This window comes from Pithys albifrons, chromosome Z (genome assembly GCF_047495875.1).
Source record: "Pithys albifrons albifrons isolate INPA30051 chromosome Z, PitAlb_v1, whole genome shotgun sequence".
In the NCBI taxonomy this organism is placed as follows: Eukaryota; Metazoa; Chordata; class Aves; order Passeriformes; family Thamnophilidae; genus Pithys; species Pithys albifrons.
This window is the reverse complement of record NC_092497.1, coordinates 15,930,322-15,955,187: the sequence shown is the minus strand read 5'-3', so window position 1 is coordinate 15,955,187 and position 24,866 is coordinate 15,930,322. Positions and strand designations below refer to the sequence as shown.

General features: G+C 37.4%; 1 protein-coding gene across 1 annotated transcript in view; it reads left to right on the top strand.

The window, feature by feature from the left end:
* Positions 1-24,292, top strand: part of FGF10 (fibroblast growth factor 10) — a 69,273-nt gene extending 44,981 nt beyond the window's left edge. The window contains exons 2-3 of the mRNA XM_071581251.1: positions 17,387-17,490; positions 21,240-24,292. Coding sequence (XP_071437352.1) covers positions 17,387-17,490; positions 21,240-21,437 — 302 coding nt within the window. The 3' untranslated portion in view covers positions 21,438-24,292. The remainder of the gene's footprint in view (positions 1-17,386; positions 17,491-21,239) is intronic.
* The last annotated feature ends 574 nt before the right edge of the window (positions 24,293-24,866 follow it).

Below are 24,866 nucleotides of genomic sequence, written 5' to 3'. Positions count from 1 at the left end.
AGTATAATCAGCAGGGTTTGTCATAACATTACTGTGAACCATTAAAGAATATGTTGAGCACAGTCAATGCCAGGACTTCACTAATTACTTTCCTGAGAAAAATTACTACTGTTTCCCCCACTATTTCTAACCATTCATTCATTCATTCATTGGTGTCTATCCACACAACATGTGTATAGAAGATCAATGCTTCCTAGAGTATAACTGTAGAGTTTGTTCGTGTGCAAGGAATAAGACATTATACATAGTTTTACATTTAATGTCTGTGCACAGGCTGTGTAAGGACCACGCGCACCTTTGCTTTGACATTGCTCAGGAGTTTCTGTCTCCACATGCAAAGTCTGATCATACAGAAATATGGCAGTTCAGTTCTTCAGCTGCTCCTCTTCATAGCTGTCCACTGGTCTACACTGTCAAATAACATAGCTGTCCAGGTGGCTTTTGGATCCAGGACTCCTGTTTTGCACCGCAGATGTTAGTGTACACTTACCTTTTTAGCATGAACTATTACTTCTGGGATCAAGTTCCACAAAATTTTCAGGATAATTCACTGCAGCGACCATATAGACAACACCAAGCCAGTCTTAGTTCCTTTGGTTTTCAACACTGAAGCCACATATTTCAAGGCAATGTCTACCTGACACTGGCATCACAATATGCTAACAACAAACTGGTGTGCTACCACACAGACTTCACAATATATTAGACTGTCAGAACACAGGATCCACAGATGTGTCTGACATATGGGTAAAGTCTCTAGAGGTAGCAGTCTAAGGAAAACTGAACCATGCAATCTCAGGGATGCACCAGACCAGCCCAAGAAGGTATGAGTATGATTGTCAGACACTTTTCATTAAATGGCCTGGGGACATGTGTTCTTCGCAAGGTTAGCAACTGGTATAAGCAAAAGTGTCTCTGAGACTGACACAGAAGTGCATACAGATGGGAGGTTCTGGTTAAGGTTGGCTGGCTGAGTGTGATTTTTGTGCCATTAAACTCCAGTGAGCAGAAATGCCAATTTAAATACAGATTGCTTTATAGAAAAAGTGGAAATGATGTATCAATCCTTCTGAATCATATTGTCTTTGACATGTCCCATGCGTAGGTTATAAGTATTTGTGCACAAGACTTACATAGTTAAGGAAAAGGAAAACCAAAAAGATTCCAGCAACACAGGCCTGGGAACCATAGTTTGTATAAAAGGGCGAGACATGGGTTGCAAGCACATGCAATTAGATCACTTAATCCTGTGTGCAAAACACACTTGTTCGCTGCTATCTGAAGATGTCAGCAAGGAAGATGGGATACAATATAGAAGGAGACTTGAAGATAGTGAAAGCAGAAGGGTGTGAAGTGATTGTGCTCTTCAGAGCAGCCTTTTAAGTTTCTGTGCAAGATTGACGATTTTGTCATCCTGCTTTTTGATGAGGTGTTGAATGAATGCTTAAGAAGACAGCAATTATCAGTGCTCATCAAAGTTTAAAAAGAACTGTTTGTACTAGAAGTCTGAAGAGATCAGGTCTGACTAGGTTAGTAGACAGTCAAGTATTAAAGATGGAAACACTGTGAAAGACATATATCAGGTGCTTGCGCTGTAGCAGGCTGTAGTTTACCTACATGAGCTAGAGTATAGACCTTGTTACAGACTTTTACTAAATACCTTTGATGAAGAAAGAAGTGTACAGAATAGGTAAGACAAAGTATAAATCTAGCATTAAAAATTGAGAAGCTAGTCACATAGCATTGTAACAAGAATAATACAATTACTGAATTGTTTCCTTTTGATTGGTTGTAATTTAGGATTAATTAAGTGCATGGAGTTATTTATGCCAGGGAAAGCAAAAGAAATTATTTAATAAAGTGATGAGTTAGTGATCAGAGGTCATTGAGTTCTTTTCAACTGCTAAACTGCTGGCCTTAATGTCTTCTCATATACTAACTAGTTGCAATTAATTTCCCTTTCTTTGCTCCAAGGCTGTTCAATAACAATTGTCATGTGTCAATTAATGTTTGCCAGAAAAAGTTTAGACAGTAGTTTGTTTGCAAAGTACATATCGGGCTATGAACTACTCACTATCACCCGTCATCTTAAATCATATATAGCATTGCTCTGAACTATGTAAATGTAAGTATTAAGATCAGAGACCTGCCTTTTACTTGATCACGCCCAGGCCAGTTAAGAAAAAAATTTTCTGGAGAAAAAAAGCTACATGGGACAAAAAACAGATGGGAGTTTTAAGATATAGTGAAATAGTTTGAATCCACTTTTTTAATAATGATCACCCATACCATACAGCTCCCCTAATCTACACTTCTCACATGTTCATTCCATTCCTACAGTCATTATAAGGTTTATTTTAAAAAGTGATTGTTATGATCAAGTAATATTAGTAATATTTGTGGCATTGCAAAAGAAAACTGCTGAAACTGTTGATGAATAACTGCCACCAAATGGAATTATGTGAAAAAGAGTGATCATTGTAGCTGTCCAGGAGCATTCTTTCATTATAAACATGTGGATCCCATATTTTAAAATACCATGGATTCCTATGTAAGGCAAAGGCAGACATGAACCATTAGAACCAACTAATTAATGTTGTGGATTGCTGTGTTTGGCAACTTTTTGATTTGCAGACAAAACACTAAAACATCTGATAATTTCAGAAAAACATTAGTCATGGTATTTTAAAGAGGAGCCTGTAGAAGTTGTGATTTTTCTGTTTTACCCCAATACTAGGTCATTAGGACCATAGAGATTTAGGAAAGGATCCTAGTAGCAACAGGCAATGTAATGCCTACTCAAGTATTTGAGATGAACTAATGATAGACCATAGTTTTCCAGTCCTGTTTTCTTGCACAAAGAGGAGTCAAGTTGGGATCCATCATAACATGAGATGAGGTCCAAGCTGAAATGTAACTGTCAAAAGAAACTGTTGTCCCATTTTGATGTACAGCTGATCAGCCTTAACTAGAAAAGCCTCAGTTATGTGTAAGACAGTCTCAGCAGGAGGCGACAAACCTGTTGTTTGGATAAAAAATTATTGAGCGACAAGTAGCAGAGACATCTGCAGCATACTGATTTTCCTGTATCACAACTTCTATACAATACCTCACAGTCTTTTTTTTCATCTGTTTTTACATGCTCTGACCACTCTAATGCCCAGGTGCACTTCCATCTGCTCATACCTCTCAATGCCCTAATAGTGGTTGACTCCATTGAATCGTCATTTGTAGCCCATTTGCAAATATTCGTACTGTATCTGCTAGAAGCACCTGACTGAGCAGCAGCTGACAGCCTGAGCAGTGGAGACCTGCTGTTTCTGAGATTGTAGGTGATGGGCAGATGCTTCTTTTGGCAGTCATCATGCATTTTGAATGTTTCTTCTGCATTACAACCATCTATGCATTATCTCTCCTTAATCTGTCAGGATGGACATTACATGAAACAACCTTACCTCTCTCCAATTTCTTCCAGCTGAAGTTATTCACTTTGAATCTTATACAAATGGTAAGATGCAGGAGGTGAACATAATAATTATAAATGTGAAAGGTAACTTAGTATTCCGCTCAGGTTGAAACAGGCATGCCTACACAGCCCTGAGAAAATTTACTGAGCTGTACTAGTCACTTTAAGCTTTCCATTCTCCTGTGTGTTTCTGTGAAGACAGAGAAATTTAAGATTTGGCAGAAATCTTGAGTGCCTGGTCTTCTCTACTAAATGGAAACATACATAGGCTGCCAGGTTTCGATTAGTATTTGAATTGGGATCCAAGTTTCCTTATAAACACATGAAGTAATCATTCTGCTCAAGTCAGTACCCATCAGACCTTAGTTAGAACATTGGTCCAGTCTTGGGCACCTCACTTAAAAAAAAATTAGCCAGTTGGAAAGAGACCAAAAAGAAAGCAATAGGAGATCTAGAAAACATATACGACTAGAAAGGACTGCAAAAACTTGGATTGTTTAGTCCTTAGAGTTTTAGGTTGATTTGTTTTCTATTGAGAATTATTTCCAAGCCAAATAATTCCAATGATTTTGTTTATAGTGCTGCTCCACAAACAGTTATATTTGAGGGGTTGGTGAACTTCAGCACTGAGGCTAGAAAAAAAATATCACAGGGAGGGGAGGGAGGGCTGAAACTCCTTAAGCCATCTTTGTCAAGAGATCCAACAGCTCATATAACTACAACCCTGCATCTAACTATATGTACTAGGTTGGGATGGGAATGTTTTGTTTTCCATTTTTTCTCTTGGCATATGAATCACTATTATTCCTTGGTCAGTATGAGCTGTCACTTATAACCCCTCTGTCCCAGAAACATATCAGTTAATTAATTTTGACACTGTCTGTGTCCAATATACAAGTTACTAAATCTTGCAGCTCTAGGGTACAGCATGTTGAGGTGTTCAGACCCTTACTTTTTCCATCAACATTCATGCAGCTGTTTATATGTCTTTCCATCTTGGCTCAATATACAGAGCTCAAGAAATCTGAGCTCTGATTAGCAGAACTAGGTACAGTTGGCTCTATGTGTAGCCATCCTATCTCAACAACATGAATTAAATCCATGTGAAGGGAAGCAAACATTTTTTCATTCCCTCCTGCAAGAAAATTCTAACAGTTTGGCTAAATCTGATTACATGTTTGCACGTTAGTGATGAAAGTGACAGACAAGGTGTCTGTGAGGAAATGTCTGAACACATTGGATGTGTCCTCCAAGTCACTTCCAGTGTTTCCTTTTCTTTAACTGATCTAATTTTGGAAACTTAACAGAAGGAGTGGTTGCATTTAGAACTGTTCTTTGAAGTTGCCTCTCTTCACTGACAAGAGGGGAAAATGTCGGCTAACTGTGATCCTGAACTGTTTCTGTTACATGTCAGGATGTATACTAGATGAATTGATTCCTGCCAGTTTTGTAGCTAGACTTAAACTGCTCCTTTGCTAACCAACAGCTCCAACTATTGCATCACTAAGAGGCTGGCTGTCTTAGTTTGAGGGAAAAAACAAAATGTTTACCACAAAGCAGAGAGGATTCCTCCACAATAATCACTGACTCCCTATTAAATTTAAGAAAAGGAACATAGAAAATTTATATAAGAAGGGTAACTGTTCTTAACTACTATATATATACATATATATGTAGATATAGATATAACTGTAAACAGACCAGAGCAAACTACTGCCCCAGCACCAAAAGTAAAACTAAAAGATAGCAACCCCCAAATGGTAGGTTCTTCCTGGAGCAGTTATATTTATGGACAGTGTCAGTGTCACACCTCGGCTGGCTGCGAGGTGAATTCTCAGTCTTTTCCCAGCGAGGCAGAGACAAGGAGTGGACACTCACGTGGATTCTCTCTCTCCTTGTCCTTTGTTCCAAATGAAGAAGGAAAGGCTGGGAGTGGAGGAGTAGTGATAATCCCCAGAAATCTCCTTGCAGTCTAAATCAGTCCTCAGGAAAAGAAAACAAAAGTCTGCAGCCTGTCTCGAAGCAGCCATGACTCTCCTCTCTCTCTCTCTCTTTCTTTCTCTTTCTCTCTGAAGCTCAGGGTGTCCAGAGATGGAGGGGGGAAAGCAAAGAGCAGAACCAGAAAAAAAAAAAGCTCTCATGAGCAAACAGTGGCTCCTTTTCTACAGCTGCCCAAAGAAATACCCCAAAAAAGTCAAACCAGCACACAGGAAGCAAAGAAAGAAAAACCTCTCCCCACTCCCAAGTGCTGGGGTTCTGTTTTCTTGCCTCCACCCCACTATTAAGCTCAAATCTGAAAGTCATCAGCTATCTTTTCTCCTCAGTCCTGGGATTCCAAGCCTAAACCTTTTGTGTTGATATGGTGAGAAAAATTCTCTGAGGGGGCTCCTCCCAACACCACCTTCCTGTGTTTCAACTTTAACATTGGCTCATCACATGTACACTACTGGTGTCACCCTCCCATTTATTTGGTCTACAGAGAACCATTGGTTGAGTGGTTTATACCATGTTCTGAAGTGAAAGCCATAAAAGCAGACCATGTGGATCTGAGAATGGGCTCTAACAATTAGTCTTTTATGTGATCTTTATTCATATCTTATGCTGATATTATGCTATCAGCATAGTGCAGGAAGGCTCAGAGGTCCTGTTCCTGCAACCTTTCAGAAGTTCGGATGTGTATTTCAGGATTATCCAAATGCATTAGATGTTGGAATTGGACATGAAAGTTCACATTTTGGCTATAGTTGATCTAAATATGACACATTAGCAGATTGTTTTGTGGTCTTTCAGTACATTCACTTCTTATTTAGAGCAGGAAGGATGGCAGTTTGAGAAATATTAAATAATAATAAAAACCACAGAACTGATTTTAGCTTCAAATAAATTTTTATTTTTAAGTCAAAACTCATGTTATGGTTTGGGTTGGTTATTATTTGAGATTTCTGCCCATAACTGTGATGTTATGCATTGTGAGATTTGTGTCTTTAGCTGCCTTCCAATGTCAAGCACAAAGTCTGTAAGATTGCCTTTTAGTGAAACTACTTAGGTTCATTGAAAAAGCTTTCAACAGCAAGTCTTACTTGACATCTTCAGTTGCCTACATTTGTTTTATCTATTACCCCACCATCTTCCTCCTTCTGTTACCAATAAACACAAATACAACTAGTATGTTCTATAAATATAATACAACTTGTCCTTGGGGATATTTTGAGCTTGCTTTTGCACAGGTGTTGTTAGTGAAACAGACTGGAAACAGGCAGTGGCTTCATATACCTTAGTACCTCACTCATTCATCACATCCAAATAATCTTCTAATTTCCTCCAAGCATGTTTTTTCAAGCCACCTACTAAAACCAGATTTTTGAACTAGCATATCTTCAGCTTTATGCCTAAACACCAACTTGTTTTAAGCCAAAGCCAGTCAAAGGCATCCCTTCAGCGAAGGTCCCTCAAGGCCAAAATTTGAAAAGTCCGTTTAGAGGAATGGCACCAAGCTCTGTCTTCTCCAGGAGCTGCCACTGCCTTCATAGGCCCAGCAGTTTCTTGTCACGATTTGGGGAAGTGGAAGGTTTCAGAAGCTCTCAGTCATTGCCCCAGTCCATCCAGCTGAACTTTTCATCTGCAATATTTTCGCAAACAGAAGAAAAGACAAGGAAGGGAGGGATTGTCTGTGGATTGCCACATATATGGGATAATCTCTGAAAGGTGTAAGGACATGCACAGTGGTCCTGCTCCTCAACATTGAGAGGACTGCAGAAGTTTAAAGTGCATTTATAAGAATTTATTACACAAACGACACAACTACAAAGAAATGATCCTGGCCTCATTCTGCAAAGAAGTTGAACTTGGTCCCAAAATCAACTGTTTCTTATTGCAGGGTGTGTTTGGATACACTGCAGTAACACCTTGACAACAGATCTGTTACTATGTCAAATTGTCTTTCGTAACAACGCTTGACATAAATTCACTCAGTTTCTAGGATATTTTGTATTTTTTTTACTTGTTATTACCAGCATTTTTAAAAACATAGGACATTGGAATTAGCATACACAATCCTATAAGTGCAATTTTTCACTTACATTTTTTACAGTCTCTCTGCAAGACAATCAGTTGACTTTCTGTTGCCTTGTCATATTTATAATAATCACTTTTATAAACTATAAAAATACAGTTTATTGAAGTTAAATATATTTGGGTTCTATTGGGAATATATTTAAAGCCTTTGGGACCTCTAAAGAGAGCACATACATAGCTACAGGACAAATCTCAAGTTGATAGTTGAAATGTTTCTAATTAAAATTAATTGGAAATAGTTTGAGTATTGAAAGCTCTGCTTTTACAGTGGATGTGGTCAATGCAGATTAGTTGTAATTGTTGAAGGGGAGGGGAGGGGAGGGGAGGGGAGGGGAGGGGAGGGGAGGGGAGGGGAGGGGAGGGGAGGGGAGGGGAGGGGAGGAGAGGAGAGGAGAGGAGAGGAGAGGAGAGGAGAGGAGAGGAGAGGAGAGGAGAGGAGAGGAGAGGAGAGGAGAGGAGAGGAGAGGAGAGGAGAGGAGAGGAGAGGAGAGGAGAGGAGAGGAGAGGAGAGGAGAGGAGAGGAGAGGAGAGGAGAGGAGAGGAGAGGAGAGGAGAGGAGAGGAGAGGAGAGGAGAGGAGAGGAGAGGAGAGGAGAGGAGAGGAGAGGAGAGGAGAGGAGAGGAGAGGAGAGGAGAGGAGAGGAGAGGAGAGGAGAGGAGAGATATGCTAGATGATTATCATTTGATAACATTTACTCCCTCCCCTGAATAGGTTGGACAAACCTCTAGAGACTTATTCTGAAAATGTGAGAAAAGCAGTTCTTCAGAAAACTGAGGTAGTAAATATAATATGTCTTAAAAACAAAACAAAAAAACCCAAAACAAAACAAAATACCTAGAGACAAGTCAACATCAAATATAAGCTGATAAGCACTTAAGAAATTTTCAACCCAAAAGAACCAATCAAGCAAGTCTTGCTTGGCCAACCTGATATCCTTCTCTTACAGGGTGTCCCACTTAGTAGTGAAGGAAAGGCTGTTAGTGTTTACTGAGATTTTAGTAAAACCTCTGACACAATTTCTTACAATATTCTCCTGAAGAAACTGGCTGCTCATGGCTTCGACAAATGGACACTTTTCTGAGTAAAAATCTGGCTTGTTGCCAGGCCCAGAGGGTGGTGGTGAATGGAATTAAATCCAGCTGGTAGCCAGTCCCAAGTGGTGTTACCTAGGGCTCAGTTTTCAGGCAGTTCCCATTTAACATCTTTATTAATGATCAAGATGAGGACATTGAGTGCAGGATCAGTCATTTTGCAAATGCCACCAATTTGGACTGGAGTGTTGATCTGCTGGAGGGCAGGAAGGCTCTGCAGAGAGGTCTGGACAAGCTGGGCTGATGGGCTGAGGCAAGTGGTATGAGGTTGAAGAAGGCCAAGTGCCAGTTACTGCCTTTGGGTCACAATAACCCCATGCACCACTACAGTGTGGGGGAAGAGTGGCTGGAAAGCTGCCCAGTGGAAAAGGACTTGGGGATGCTGGTCAGCAGCAGCTGAACATGAGACAGCAGTGTGACCAGGTGGCCAAGAAGACAAATGGCATCCTGCTTCGAATCAGCAATAGGTGACCAGCAGGACCAGGACGATGATTGTCCCCCTGTACTGGGCACTTGCAAGGCCACACCTCTAATTCTGTGTCCAGTTCTGGGCCCCTCATTACAACAAAGAGATTGAGGTGCTGGAGAGCATCCAGAGAAGGACAACTGAGCTGATGAAGGGTCTAGAGCATGAGTCTGATGAGAAGTAGCTGAGGGAGCTGGGGGTGTTTAGCCTGGAGAAAAGGAGGCTCAGGAGAAACCTTATCATTCTCTACAACTATTTGAAAGAATGTTGTAGCCAGGTAGGGGTCAGTCTTTTCTCCCAATTTACAAACACTAAGTCAAGAGGGAATGGTCTCAGGTTGTACTAGAGAAGATTTAGACTGGATATTAGGAAAAATTGCTTCAAGGAAGGGGTTCTCAGGTGCTGGAACAGCCTGCGCAGCCCCTGGAGGTGGTTAAAAGATATGTAGGTGTGGCACTCAGTGACATGATTTAGTTGTGGACTTGGTCATGCTGGGTTTCTCATTAGCCTTTATGATCTTAGAGATCTTTTTCAACCTTAACAATTCTATGAATCTATGAATTTCAAAAAAAAAAAAAGTATTAACAAAATAATGTATTTTTCGACTATCATGATGCCAAAGTCTTATAGTATGGAAAAGGGATTAGGAGGTTTTCACTTCACTGCCAGGCTGAGCAGAGCCATCAAGTTCCAGAAGGGTCTTTTCAAAACATTTTCTGCTATGAAACTTGGAATAGTCATAACTATTTTGCAGTACTGAATAAGAACCCAAAACAACATTGGCAAATTAGAGAAAATGTAAAATAAATAAGAGGCCCACTGACTGGGACACATGAAAAGTATGGCATTTAATTAGGAGCAGTCAAATTCACTGCTATAGAATGAGGAATTATAGCTTTACTTTTTCCCATGTATCTAAGGGTTGTGCATCACAAATCAAGCATGAATCATTTTTATTCTATGCTGTTAAAAAAGGGAAGTGTGCATAAATGTATGAGTATGCATGTATCTGTAACCGTGGGAGACGGGTTTTTGGACCTGAGAGACGACTCCACAGGAGTTAGCAGCAACAGGCCACTTTATTCATACGCACACACACTTATATACATCTTTAAGACTGTAACCTTCCACAGGTGATGACACTTTGGCACTGATTATTGGCTAACAATGCTGTTTACATTACAAAGCCTCTCATAATTGGCTGACCATGCACATCTGCTGAGAAGGTCGGCAGCAGCCATTTCTGATTTCATTAATTAGTTCTTAAGGCTACAGCACTAATTTACATAGGCAGTTCAGCATATGGCTTGCTTTTTAGGTGAAATACCATTTAAAATTCCAACATATGCCCTCCTTTTTTTTTGAACTGCCTATGTCTGGTTACTGCTTACAGAATGGCTTGTCTAATACACTTAAACATCCTAATAGCATAATATTAACACACACAGCAATAATACTAATAAGACTTGCTTAATTAAATTACGGAGCTACTTATTAATTCTAAGGAATTGAACTAAGAATTTGAAAGAGAAACATTATCCACACCAGTTGCTAAAACAGATAAAATACTGGCATTATTAATGCTATAAGGCACTGATGAACTATTGAACTTAGAATGCTGCTTAAACATGTTTTAAAAGGGTTTCTTACTTGAGATCAGCTAACACAAAGATCTTGCTTTCTGGTTACATTGACAAAGGTAAACTGAATGTCTTGAATTGGCAGTAGATTAAAGCTACCTTCATTCATAACAGCAGAACCACAAACAGCATTTACAGTTCCATTGCTTTTGCAGATGACAACTTATGTGACTTAAATTTTTCTTTATTAAGATTTATTTAATCATTTACTTAGTATTCCTCCTTTTTTTTTTTTAATTATAAGAACTAGTAACTTAAATGCTGCTGTTATGTAATGTAGCAAGCTTAATATAGGAAGGGTACTAGTTAACGCTGAGCTATAAATGTAACTTAATTCTAATGACTTAAACTTGGACTAAAGGAACATTACTTAGATAACTTAATTAATACTTTAACTTATTTTGCTTGATATTTTAATTTTTTAACAAATTAAAACCACTATTTAATTTTACTTAAAATCCTTATTTGCTTAATAAGTTAAAAAAGTTATTTTATTAGCTTAACAACTTAATTTTCTTAACAAATGAAAAAACATTCCTGCAGGCATTGTCATTGGTGCACCAAAAGAAACTTAAAACTTTAACAGAAATATAACAATACTACACAACAGTATTTCTATAAACTGCATTTTTTAATCAAGAAGAACATATCTTAACTAATCTAATGCTGTATAACTAAAATCATTATGTGTTTTAATTTACTTTGGTAGTTTTAAAAGAGCTTTTTGGAAAATGCTTAATACTAACAAATGGAAACACATCAATTACTACCAGGTGTTATGAATTTTGAATTTGAGAGATCAAATTAAAAGCTTCAACTAGTTGCTCAAATGTTCTGGTAACTGATCTTGATTCAGTCAGAGGAAATTGGTTGTTCTTATCCATTGCTGACTTCAACTTGTGGAGAGAAAAATAGAAACTTTTCCCTAGATTATTAAATGCTTATAACACTTTATAACCACTTAACAAAAGCTAAATTAACAGAGAATCAGTTCAACAAATTTCTTCTAGACTTCTTTGCTGCTCTCTGAATTGCTGGAGAAAGATACTGCATTCTGTCCTTGCATGATGTATTATAAGGCTGTGACTGGAAGGCATCAGGTGTTTGAGGCTCGCTGTCTCAAAAGGAAGGTTCGTTGAGGCTACTTGCTGTTTGCAACAGACAGGCTTGCAGTTCGTCGGGGGTGTATGCTAGAACCACAATTCTCAAGGCTTTTTGTGAGATCACTACATTTCCCATACGACCTTGCAAGGAGCTGATGACGTAATGCAAAGCTTTACCTGTCCAAACTACAACTCCCAGAATGCCTTGTGAGACTTGCGCATGACAGAAATAGCCGATGATCTAATGCGAGAAGCTCTCCCCCCTTGCTTTAGAGCCGGGGGGGGAACTTTTCCTCCCCGTTAGAGAAGAAGTGTCATATTTGAATTGCGTAGCACAAAATGCTTTTGTAACGCAAGCTGGAGTGTGGCTGGAAAAAATACTTTTGCAGCGTTAGAGATGGAAACCAAGCAAAACAGAGTCAAGACAACAGTTTCCGGCAACTTTACAGCACTTTGCAGGCTGAAAAGGAACACGCAGAGCTCAGAGATGGTACAAACAAAGCCCACGTGGTGCGATGGGGGCTATACTATTTTACTAATACAGAGCTTTTCTTTTTACTTCTCGTTTTGTGCTGTTTTTCTTTTTTGCACCAATGCTGCAACCCTTGGCAGGGCAGCAGGGGCGAGCGGGAGCGGTGAGGGGGTGCAGCGATCCTTGAAAGCGACGGGAACTGGACTCGAGCGGCAGCGGCCAGGGCTGGGGGGCTGGGAACAGGGTCGCTGTCAGAGTTTTCAGATGACTGCCAAGTTTCTTTCCTCCCCTGAGCCAGAGGCAATGGCTGAAAAGCTGTTGCGGCTTTTTGCGTCTATATAACAGCTGCCAAGCCGCGACTGTTACCATCTTCGCCACTTTATCCTGCTTAAGGCGGTTTATGACTTTTTGCTAGATTGGCTTTAATTCCTTTGCCTCTTGGCTTTTATTAACAGTTTGTTTTTCTGTTCTTTTTTCAAGTTTATTGCTTACTTTTCGCCTTTTTTGCCACTTCTAAGAGCAATGAGGCAATTGTGCTTTTTTAAGCCCACTTAAGCAATACACTAGCCTTTCGGTGGACTTGGCCGCTCTCGCTTAGTGAGGAATTCTAAAACTTACTTTCGAGCTGCTTCGTTCTCCATTATGCGAGTTTACAGCTTACCGCACGTCCGGGGTGCCGGCCAGCCCTTTGATGGCGACGACCTTTTCTCCCAAACTCCTTCCTCTTCCAAGGGCACTCACACGTCCATCCGGGGCTGGATTCTGTGGGTCAGCGTCCTGCACGTCCAAGTAACCGGATTCTGCGGGACAGAGTCCACACGTCTGGATTCTTCAGATTTTGCGGACTGGAATCGCACGTCTGGTCCTGTCAGATTTTGCGAAAGCGGCTAGGTCCCTGTTCGGGCGCCAGTTGTAACCGTGGGAGACGGGTTTTTGGACCTGAGAGACGACTCCACAGGAGTTAGCAGCAACAGGCCACTTTATTCATATGCACACACACTTATATACATCTTTAAGACTGTAACCTTCCACAGGTGATGACACTTTGGCACTGATTATTGGCTAACAATGCTGTTTACATTACAAAGCCCCTCATAATTGGCTGACCATGCACATCTGCTGAGAAGGTCGGCAGCAGCCATTTCTAATTTCATTAATTAGTTCTTAAGGCTACAGCACTAATTTACATAGGCAGTTCAGCATATGGCTTGCTTTTTAGGTGAAATACCATATAAAATTCCAACATGCATCCTTTGCTGGAAATATGAAATTATCTTTCTTGTATGAACACTGGTAAGATTTAAATAGGAGTACTCTGGCTATGCTGCAGGCACAAACAACAGGAGTGTTTAAAAGCCTAGAAAACCAGAAATCTTTAATGAAAGTATTTTAAAACTGGACTTGTTTAGAGATCAAAAGTCAGAAAGTTGATAGGTGGGTGTGTTAATAATTCCTGAATACATAGAAGGTTCCTACAAAGGAAAAAAAAAAAAGTAATGTCTATTTTCTGTTAGTTTACAGTTTAAGAAAAAATTAAATAGCTCAAATTTCAATAAGGTATTTAAATTGGATGCCAAAATACTTTCTGATGTAGGTAGTGGAACAGGTTGCACGGAAGGTCAGAACCTTATTTTTTGAATTTCTGTGAGAACAAAAATTTGTCAAGAATAGCCTTCCTAAATAGGGCCAGTGGAGTCCCCACAGTGATCTGGCAACTCTTCAGTGATATTATCTATGAGTGCAAATAGGCTTTTACCTCCAAGCCTGCAGGAGCTGTAGAATATGAAATTTTACCTTTAATCTTGAAATCCCATGAAAATTATATCTTTCATTGAAGTAGTATAGGAGTACAATCACAGCCCATGTCTCTGCTCCATAAACGTTAAGGAAAATACAGATATTTTTGTGCCCTCAAAGAAGTGAGTTTCATTATATGGTGAAAACACTGTAGTTTTAAGCTTCATACTCTGTGCCTCCATTTCCATTATCAATGTAGTCCTGCTGAATTTAATGATGCTTCAAGAATAATCAAATGCATTTTTTCACCCTCACATCAAATGGATTTTATTTAGTTTTATTTAAATTCAGTCTACTTCAAAGCTGTGGGAAGTCTCTAGGACTTCTTGTAGATTCACATCAGATGAGTAGGTGACCTCATGTTGACCTTTGCAATTTGTGTCTATATCACTGAAAGCAATGAGAAGATTCCCATTGCCTTCAATAGGTTTCTATCAAATGAGAGATTCTTTTCCCGAGTAAATCTGTAAATAGCATTGAATAATTTGCAATGTAGGTAAAATCTAGATTGTAACTGTGCTTGTAACTAGCATGTAACTACAGTTAAGTCTTGGGGATGTACAGAGGGTAGCAAAATATTAAATCAGTTTCATCTTCCAAGAGGTAACAAATCAAGACTAAATTAATTTTAAAGAGAGACATCCCTTAAAATTTCAGCTTCCCCCAGTAAAAATACTGCAGAGTTTAAAATATGCAAAATTGCAAACAAAAATTATACATTTTTCAACTTGCAAATATGTGGAACTGACTCAGTGAGGATAAATCCACGATCATTGGTGGTGATAATAACAAAATTATAATAGTTCAGAAGAATTCTGCTATAGTTGGCTACAATTAAATACCATAATTAGGTGAAATCAATCTAGCTATTGTCAACATAATGTAAATGTATTAACTTTTCTCCTCATGACCTCCTTACAGCTAACAAACTTTACCAGAAAAAAATGACTAAATTTTCTTTAATTATTTGGTTACTTCTGTTGCTTTAAGTAATGTACTGAAGAGAATTGTGTCCATCTTTCAAGTGCAAGACACTAAAAATGTGTTAATTCACTATAAGTTTCTTGTGTAAGCACTGTTCTCCTTCGGCTGCAATTGTAATAGTCAATTGAAATGTTCTAATATGGTTACTGTTACAAGGATAGTATGGCAAAATCTAACTCAGTTTAATCCATTTCAACATAAAAATAATAGCACATGTTATGCTAGTATAATTTTTGCTTCTTTGTGTTTTATTTTGGTTTGGGTTTTTGCCTTCTTACTGATGATGTTGAAAATGGACCCAGACTAGTTTTATTGGTACCACAGTTCAAGTTACTGCAATAAAATTCTGTAGAAAGAATTAACTGAATTTTTCTCATCACTTTTTGACATGGAAAATACAAAAAATACTCTATCACTCATGGTGTTGTAGCAATGTTCACACCACATTCTTACCATCTAATAGTTTGTCATCCACAAAACTTTAGGTGGTCCACTTAACTCTGTTTAATTTTGAGCACAAATACTTTATCAGATCTTCCATGGGAGAGGTGTTCAGTGCTCTGTAACAACGATCTCACAGAAAATTTGGAAAGCAACTTCAGCATTTCTTTGCTGTCAAAATAAGCAATATTCTAAGAATAATGCAAAGATAATAGGCCTCAGCTGGTATGGACTCACTGATCTGTCTCTATCAATGCCATGACAGTGGTATATCTAAGCTAATTAAGGAGCCCTCACAGGTTTTCTTGAGATTAGAGATAATTCTCTTTGACTTACATGTGGAAAATGATACATAGCTCCTTTGCAACAGTAGACAAGTTAGCATTAAAGGTTCACAGAAGATCGCAGAATCATCTAAGTTGGAAGAGGAGATGTTCAAGATCATTCAGTTCTGTCAACTCAGCACCACCACTTTAACCCCTAAACCACTAAACAACATCCCCCAGTGCCAGATCCAGACATCTCTTAAACACTTCTAGGGACGGTGACTCCATCACCTCCCTGGGTAACTTATCCCAATACCTGACAATGCTAACAATGAAAAAGTTTTTCTTATATAAAACCTGAATCTCCCCTCTCTTTGCTAAAGAGGATTTCCTCTTGTCCTCTCACCACAGGCCTGGTAGGAGAGACCTACCCCCACCTCTCACCACAACCTCCTTTTTTCAGGTACTTGTAGAGAGCAATGATGTTGCCCCCTGAACCTCTCCTTTAAGTAGATCAAAAGTCCTAACAGACTCTTCACAGAATCAAGGAATCACAGACTATTATGAGTTGGAAGGGACCCACAAGGATCAAGTCCAACTCTTAAGTCAGTGGCCCATACAGGGGATTGAACTCGTGACCTTGGCATTATTACAACCAGCTTTTAACCAGCTGAGCTAACCTTACCTTTGCTGAGTTTTCCTTGACTATAGAGTTGTCCTATGATCAGCTCCTCTTATTTCCATCTAAGCATCTTCTGCTAATTCTCAAACCAACATTACATACAAGTAACTATGGAAATTGTGTGTAGAGTTTTTATTTAAATAACTGGCCGTATCTTTTCTGCTTGGTAGTATTTAGGTAGCTCCAGATGTCAGAGGGCTCTCTGCTACTAGTAGTAACTTCAATTACTCTCAAATCAGCATGCTCCTGGACAAAAAAACAGAGATGAAATGCTGTATCTGCCATTACTGGTTCCTTGAGCTATCCAGTGTCCCAGAAACAGTTCATTTTAAAGGAAAAGAAATTAATCATAATTACAAAATGTTTCTGATATCTGAAAGAAAAAGATAGCATGGCCATTTGGGTTCAACCTATTGTATCCTAAATTGTCAACACGCTTGCCAAAAGTGAATTGATCAGCTCAGTGCAACCAACAGATTTAGTTTATCTAAATGTCCTACAAGGAATTAGTTGTTTACCAAGGGTTTTGAAGGCTAGGAGAAATATAGCGTTCTATTGACATATGCTATATATTTAATTTAATGCTCTGGCTCCAATGTCTCTTCTGATAAACTTTAGGAAAATCTATGCTAAGAAGAATGGAACTGTTTTAGTATGTATGTGGTTTAAAATGCATGTTTGACAAAATGTTAATTGAAACAATGTTTATGTATTTTCTTGCAATTATTTAAAGAATTTTGTCAAAGTTTTTTGGTCAATTTGTCCAGACAGAATATTACAAGTTTAGCATTTTTCAGGTGTGTTTCAGCAGTGAATTTGGCTGCTTCTAATTAAATGTGTCTCTTCTATAGTGACAAAATCCTCTAAAAAAAGTAATTAAATAGCTTAATTTTTAATTTTTTAGGCATATTGGAGATAACATCTGTAGAAATTGGAGTTGTGGCAGTTAAGTCTGTTAAGAGCAACTACTATTTAGCCATGAACAAAAAAGGAAAAGTCTACGGCTCTGTAAGTACCCTTTTACTTTCCAAATGGTTTGTAGAAGTCTGCACAGTTCCCTCTCTTTACTACTTAAAACCCCACGTCTATTACTATTAATTAGAGCTGAAATGAGTTGTTCATCAAAATTTCATCCTCTGATAAACCAGGATCACTCCTCTCCACAAGCATTCCTCTTGTTTGCTGAGATCATATCATATCAAAACGTCTGGGTTTTATTGTGCTTACTGCTTCAGTCACATTTCTTGTAAGGAGTGGTCAGTGGAGAGGGTGCTACAAAATGTAATTTTTAAGGCTTGTTTTCCCTGTTTTACTGCTGTGCAGTCACATGTAGCCATAAGTGTGGGGTGGATAAAGTATACTTGAAATCATGGAAACTTGAGCTGATGGAGTAAACACATCAAATCACCAAACTACAACTCTCAAGAAGATTTCTAGAGTAGTCAACTTTAAATTGACTTTTTAAATTGATAGATAAGACTATGGGCAGTGTAGGGAGACCTGAACTTACAAATCAGCAGATATGCTTAGTTGGAGCAGAATTTGGGTAGCATTTGGAAGTTTTTCATGTTTACTGTATTTGTATTTGTGTCAATTTGGGGTTACTGATAGTTTCAGGGGAAAGAAAATAAACATAAAAAGCACACAAATAATCAAACAAACAAAACCAAAACAACTCAAGAAAATGCAGTAACTATCCAAATATTTTAATAGAAAGCAATGTGATCTATACATCTGACAACTAAACACAAATGTGTCCTCACACATCCACATGACTACATGAACACCAGATTGTTCTAATATTACACGTGGTTTGGTTTGTAATTTCTCAATGTTTTATCATTTCCTGGGGAAGTTATGAGCCAATCTTCAGGTTGCTCTGTGTTCAGAACATCCATAGACTTTACAGAAAAAGGTCAAGATAGGGACTGGGTTTATCCTTGAGTAACGTGGCTAAGCCTCCTCCTTCTGTGAAAATAATGAAGTAACGCTAATCTTAACAGATTCAAGAAGCCTGAAGTCATTTGGCCCTCCTTTTTAAGGAAACATTTCTAGAGTGGGTGTAGTTTATACAAACTGTGAAAACTGTCCTCCCTTATCTGCACTGTGGCTAATCACTGCTGGTTCAAAAGGGACTTTCTAAACACTTTGAGAGTGTTATAGAATCACATGAAGGAAAGACCGGAACAAATTAATGTTTCTTAAACTTCTGTGAATGTACATTTTAATTTCTAGTGTTACACTGGCTAGAAATATAGGATGCTCAGTACTTAGGGCTGCTCCATTGAGAGTTATAACTGTATACTGAGTTGCTCAGTACAGTTGTTGATCATGGGTATGCTTCTGTACATAGGTGAATGTTTTAGCACAAATCACCATCTTCAATTCACATTTCTCAGTTTACAAAGTGCAGTTTAGTAATTTGTGATGGGCCACTCCAAGACAAGTTTTCTTACCTGAGTTGTTAGCCATAGTGAGAGTCGATCACAACCCTATATATGTACAAAAGAAGTCAAAGCAGCTTTCATGTACCATAGGTGGAAATTGCTGCCATAAGATTCAGTAATTCATAGTGTATTAGAAATAGTGTTGACAGGAGGATACGAATGTGGAAAGCCTTTCTTTTAATTCTGACTGAGATAATTCTTCAATATTCACATCATAAAAACTCAATGATTTAGCAAAGCCTGTTCTATAATACCTCTGCAATTTCAAGAATGCTTCTGTTATTATTTTTCCCATATTCCCAAAGTTTGCAGTTAGCCTCATATTACTACAGTGTGGCAGCTTGCAGATGGCTATGAATACCAGAACCAATAAAAATTGTAAAAACACTCTTTAGCATGTGCACAATAGTCATTGGTGCAGGACTATGTTGAAACTTGTTTGAAATGAGCGGGACAATCCTGGGTAGCACTCAGATGCCTGCCAATAAGACTTCTTAACCACATCACAACATCATCTCTTCTCTCTCTGTTATCTATCTAAGAATAGGGGTAAAATTTTGGATTTGAGTACAGTTCTACATCTAGGAAAACAAGTCAAACAAGAATGCTTTTATGTTTGCCAAATACTTCTCCTTTTGACTGACTGGTTGGAAGAAAGGAGCAAAGGAATACTCACTATTTGGTTTCTCTAACAAAATAAGATGCTGGCAGATAGGAGAAATTATTATGGTTTAGAACTGTGATTGATAGCCATCTGCCTTTTTAATACCTTGATGCTGGAGGTGACATATTACAGGGAATAAGTATTAAATTATCTATATGTAGCTTTGTGAATACAGGCAATACCAATAGTCACTTTGTAGAGAGTTTTCCCTTGATAGTGTCTTCCCCAACAAACATTGTTCAAATGCTTATTAATCCTAAAATTAAAGGCAAACTAAGTGCAAATATGTGCAATTCCATTAAGCATGTATACTGTGGTCTTGTAGGCAACTGATTAAAATATCAATCATACGCACAAAATTCTTACTGGATCAAAGTACTGAAATTAACCAGTTTCAAAATTCTAATTTAAATTAATAGATGTGGAAAGTATATTTTAAATAGTCTTATATCCTTATTTATTAGTGTGAATACTTTCTATATGTTTATTAACTGAATATCTAAGGATTTTGATTGTAATAAAAGATACAATGTCTCTGAAATACTCACCTGTACAATGAAAATTGTTTTATTATTCAGACTTATTTTTTGTCTTGTTCATAGATATATTAAAAATAGGGCATGCAGTTAGTGTAGCATACTCTGAAATTCTGATATATTTCTGAGCTACAAAATGACATCTTGTTTTCTGAAATGCAGAAACAACAAAATACTAATTTTTCATTTTAATTTAATTATGTTGTAAACATTCCAGTTTTAAAAGCCTTCTAAATGGAATATAAGCAGTTTGTTAAAAATCAATGGTTTATATGTAGGAATTACTTTCTATGAAAACAAAGTGTTCTTGACTTCAAGGTAGAAAGTAGATCTGCGTAAAAGTGCATGTAGCAGCATAGGAAAAAATAGTCTCCACATGCTTGTAATTTTTATTCCTTCTAACAAATTGACAGCTGGTTCTCCTTTAAAACCAGAAAACTTTAATTCCTAGTATCATACAAAAAGTTACTTTCAAGTTTCTGTAGTCAATAAGATACATACATGATTGTTTTTTAGTCTGAGCCGCCCTTCAGATCAGCAAAATACACAGGCTGTTCATTGTAACAGCAGTGTAACAGTGATTTGCACACATACAACAAAGCCCTTTTTCATGATCAGTATGATTTAAAGGATCTTATTTTAAATAAGAAATAGGCCTATGCCACATATATTTTGTTTAACATATGGTATCAATAATCTCATTCAAAATATTTAAGAGTTATATTTGTTAGAACTGAAATATGATTAATGATTCTAAGATTGACTCATACTTTTGAGTTTATGATTGTGAATTTGATTTAATATTGTTGCTATATTTTAACACAGAGAAGTTTAGTTTCAGCTCTGACTGAATTATATCATTTCACTGCTATAATTATGCACTAAATAGCTAATTATATATTTTGTTAGTTTCACTTTTTGCAGTCTAACTGAAGTTGCTTTAAATAATGTGATCACAGTGAAACATTTAAACACACTGTAAAATCCTAAAAGGTCACATACAATATATTGAAACATTTTAAAACATTTTTAGAAAGTATTTGCCTTCAGTATGCTTCAATTCCAAAATGTGTTTGTTCTGAATGTGTATTTTTTTTCTTCTTTTAACAGAAGGAGTTTAATAGTGATTGCAAATTGAAGGAAAGAATAGAAGAAAATGGATATAACACATACGCATCCTTAAATTGGAAGCACAATGGAAGGCAAATGTTTGTGGCTCTGAATGGGAGGGGAACCACAAAGAGAGGACAGAAAACAAGAAGGAAAAACACTTCAGCTCACTTTCTTCCCATGGTAGTCATGTCATAGATGAACAAACTACTTTTTTGATGCAGCTGAATGAAAGGCTGTTATGTCAAGAATATTTGGTAGTTCTCTTAAAGGATAAAAGCAGAGAATAGCACAGACATCTGCATGTTTGAAATGAGAGCAGGGGAAGCCTTTGAAGGGTTTGTACTTATTGCTAGCACATGAAATACCTTTATTTAGTTCATTGTCATATCTTATAATCAAAATGCAAGCTGGATCAAAGGGGATGGAATTTTTTGCCAGTGTGAACTTTTTTTTTTAAATCACTGCAACAGACCTTGATGGACATAAGACAATCTGTTGTGTGATCTTCATGGGGAATGCTATTTATGGAATACTAACTCATATCAAAGTCCTTAATTGCTCCTTCAAGCCTAATGATTCAATGAACACTTAGACACGCAGGCATTTACTGGAAGCACTTGGGTCATATGCACAAAGAATGACATTTCTGGAGAAGCCTTGTGGAAGAATGGATAGGATAAGCAAAGTAGTGTATAACTGTTCTAACAAAATGAATAGTATGGTTTGCTTGTATGTTCTAAATTCATTCCTTTTTATTTCTCTCTAAGTTATTTATTTAATAGGATGTTAAATATCTTTTTTATTTGAAAGATTTTCCTCACTTGCTTCTGTGTTATTTTCCCTTTTTCTTAGTACTTCACAGAGAGATTGATAGAGTAAAATGTCAAAACCTCAAAAGTACTCTGAGAACATGTATTAGACAAGGCTTTAAAGGAAGAATTTAAAGTGTATAATACATCTTTTTCCAGAACTATCTTGCACTTAAGCAAAAGATCAAATAAGCAGTGCTTGGATTTATGGTATTGAGTGTCTTTATATTGGAGAAATTTTTGTACTTACCAGCACTCAAGAACAAACTTCATGAAATGCTATTTTGAAACTGAGAAAAAGGGCCACATCTGTACTTGGATGTCAGTGCATCCGTGTGTATATTCATCTGATTTTGATTTCTCTTTGGAGCTAGGATCTAATCCATTGCAATCAGTGTCATATTCTGCAGCACACACTGGGCTGGAACCTAGATGTGGACAGCCATGCTACAGTCACTGAAATTGCAAATGTTAAAATTAAACAGCAGTCTGTAATTCCTAAGTATAACATTTGGCTTATGAAAGGTAATCAAGAAGGTAACATAGTCCTGCACTCCTTATTCAATTAATACTCTTATTCAACCTATTTGCCATTGGTACCAACTTGCAGAATCACAGGCATACAGTGGGAGCAATATCTAACTCAGGACAGAGAGACAGGAGATCCAAAATTATGCTCATGCATTTTTCAGAGATTATTACTCACATGTATATTATATATGAGAGCCAACTGAAAAGATGTGCTGGTTTCCAGCTTTAGCATGCCTTTCATAACCACCACAGTAACTGAAGGCTCAAAATACATAATATCCAGCACATTTTTATGAAGTGTTTGTAGTCCCATGGCTTAACTTGAGCAACTGCAGTATAACAAAGTTAAGCATAGTATGAAGTCTGTTCAATTAAAGGTACATAAAGTTTGTTTTACATTTTGCTTTACTCAGTAATTTTAGAGAGCTCTGGATAGCTCACCATTGTAACCATATTGAGATTCATTTTGTTAAAACAGATAAATAGAAAACAGTACTTCAAACAATTTGTACCACTGTCTTCACATTGTATTCCATTAAATAAATAAATAAGCCTTTGCAGTGTCTTAGTAAGAAACAAAAGTAGTATAATATTATTTTGTTTTAAATACTTTAAGTGATAACTATAAGATTATATTGATGCTGCAGTTTATCTTCAATATTTCTTGTGAAAAAGTTGGTTTTATTTTTATTGTTTGGAGACTGTATTTTGGTACAAAGGAGAGCCTTGCTCAATGTGTCTTTTTAAGAATGTTTAACCTCTATAAAGGCTGGTGTTGTTGGAATCTTCTATAACTTATTTAAGTCAATGTTTAACCAGCACTTCAATCCTAATCTGTTATTTAAATATTAGCTGTTTTTTTTTAAAAAAAAAAAGGAAAAAAAAATGTTTTCCCATAAAATACAAAATGGTCAGATTATATTTCCTGTCCTTAAATAAAGTCAGCTGTTTTAAAATTGGGAATTCATTGAGAGACAACATATTTTTAATTGATAGCTGACGCTGTATTTCATGTTATTTTATTTCCAGGTTTTTTCTTCACAAATGACATTTTCTAGAAAGAGAAATAAGAATTTCAGATTCTAAATGTAATTGCAGCTCATGGCAAAACAACTACCATGATAAAAGCAAGTTTTTGTTGTTTATATTTGTAATCAGTAATTAAAACTGACAAGTCCTAGTGGACCACCCGTACTGAACCTTCAGTATGAGCCTGAGCAAATGCAGTATTGAATGACCACTTAGAGAACATTTAGAGTACAAATGAAATTCTCTTCTGACAGAATTACCTAGATGACTTGGTCAGGGGAGGATTATGCATAAATATTATTGTAGTACTCAAAACAACATGCTGCTCAAACGACAAGATCAGGAAATACCACTTTTCCAAAGGTAGTCAGGAGCCATTTGTGACATGAATAGTGGTTTCTGAAAATTAACCAAAATAAAAAACCCTTGAAGGAATCAATGATTCCTGTGTGTTTGGTATACTGTAATACCCACTGTAGTGGGAGCAAACTGCAGACTTTAGAGTATCCCAGATCCTCAACCATAAGCTCTGTTTTCTGTCACCCTCAGCATAACAGACTGCTGAGTAAAAGGAAAACAGGGAGAGGAGTTTAGTAAAGAAAAGGGATACAAAAATCACTGAGCAACGATGTATAGTATGTTATATTTAAATAATAATAATAAAATGTGGGGATTAGAGAATAAAACCATTGTCTTTGTTTTATTAACCTGAAATTACACTGCACAATAAAAATAAAAAGTGAAAGGATCTGTTATACTGTCTTGGGTTGAGCTGGCAAAATGCCAACTGTCCAAGAAAGAAAGTGTTTCTCCTCCCTCCAACCAGCTAAGGGAAAAAAAGAAGAGGGAGAGGGAACAAAAAACCTCTAAACCAGGTTTATGCTGAAACTAACTACATGTATTTATACAGAAAAGAGAAAATGTAAGAGAAAACTACAATATAACACACACTTACACAAGTTATATATAACAAGAAATAACTTCCCACTTCCCAGTAAGCACAAATTCTACCATTTTAATTACAAATCATTCTAGAGAAGTCAATTTCACAGAGACAGACTTAAGCAGAGAGAAAAGCTAAGAAAAAATATTTTACTTCCCTAAGATAACATGACGGTAAGCCGGTGCTCTGGGCTCGGGTCTCCCCATCCCTCCTGGGATGGCAAGAGTGTCTTGCTGGGACCACAGCTGTGAAGCCACTGACCAAGCCACTCCCACACACTGGATTTTACCCCTTTTGAGATGATGTAATATG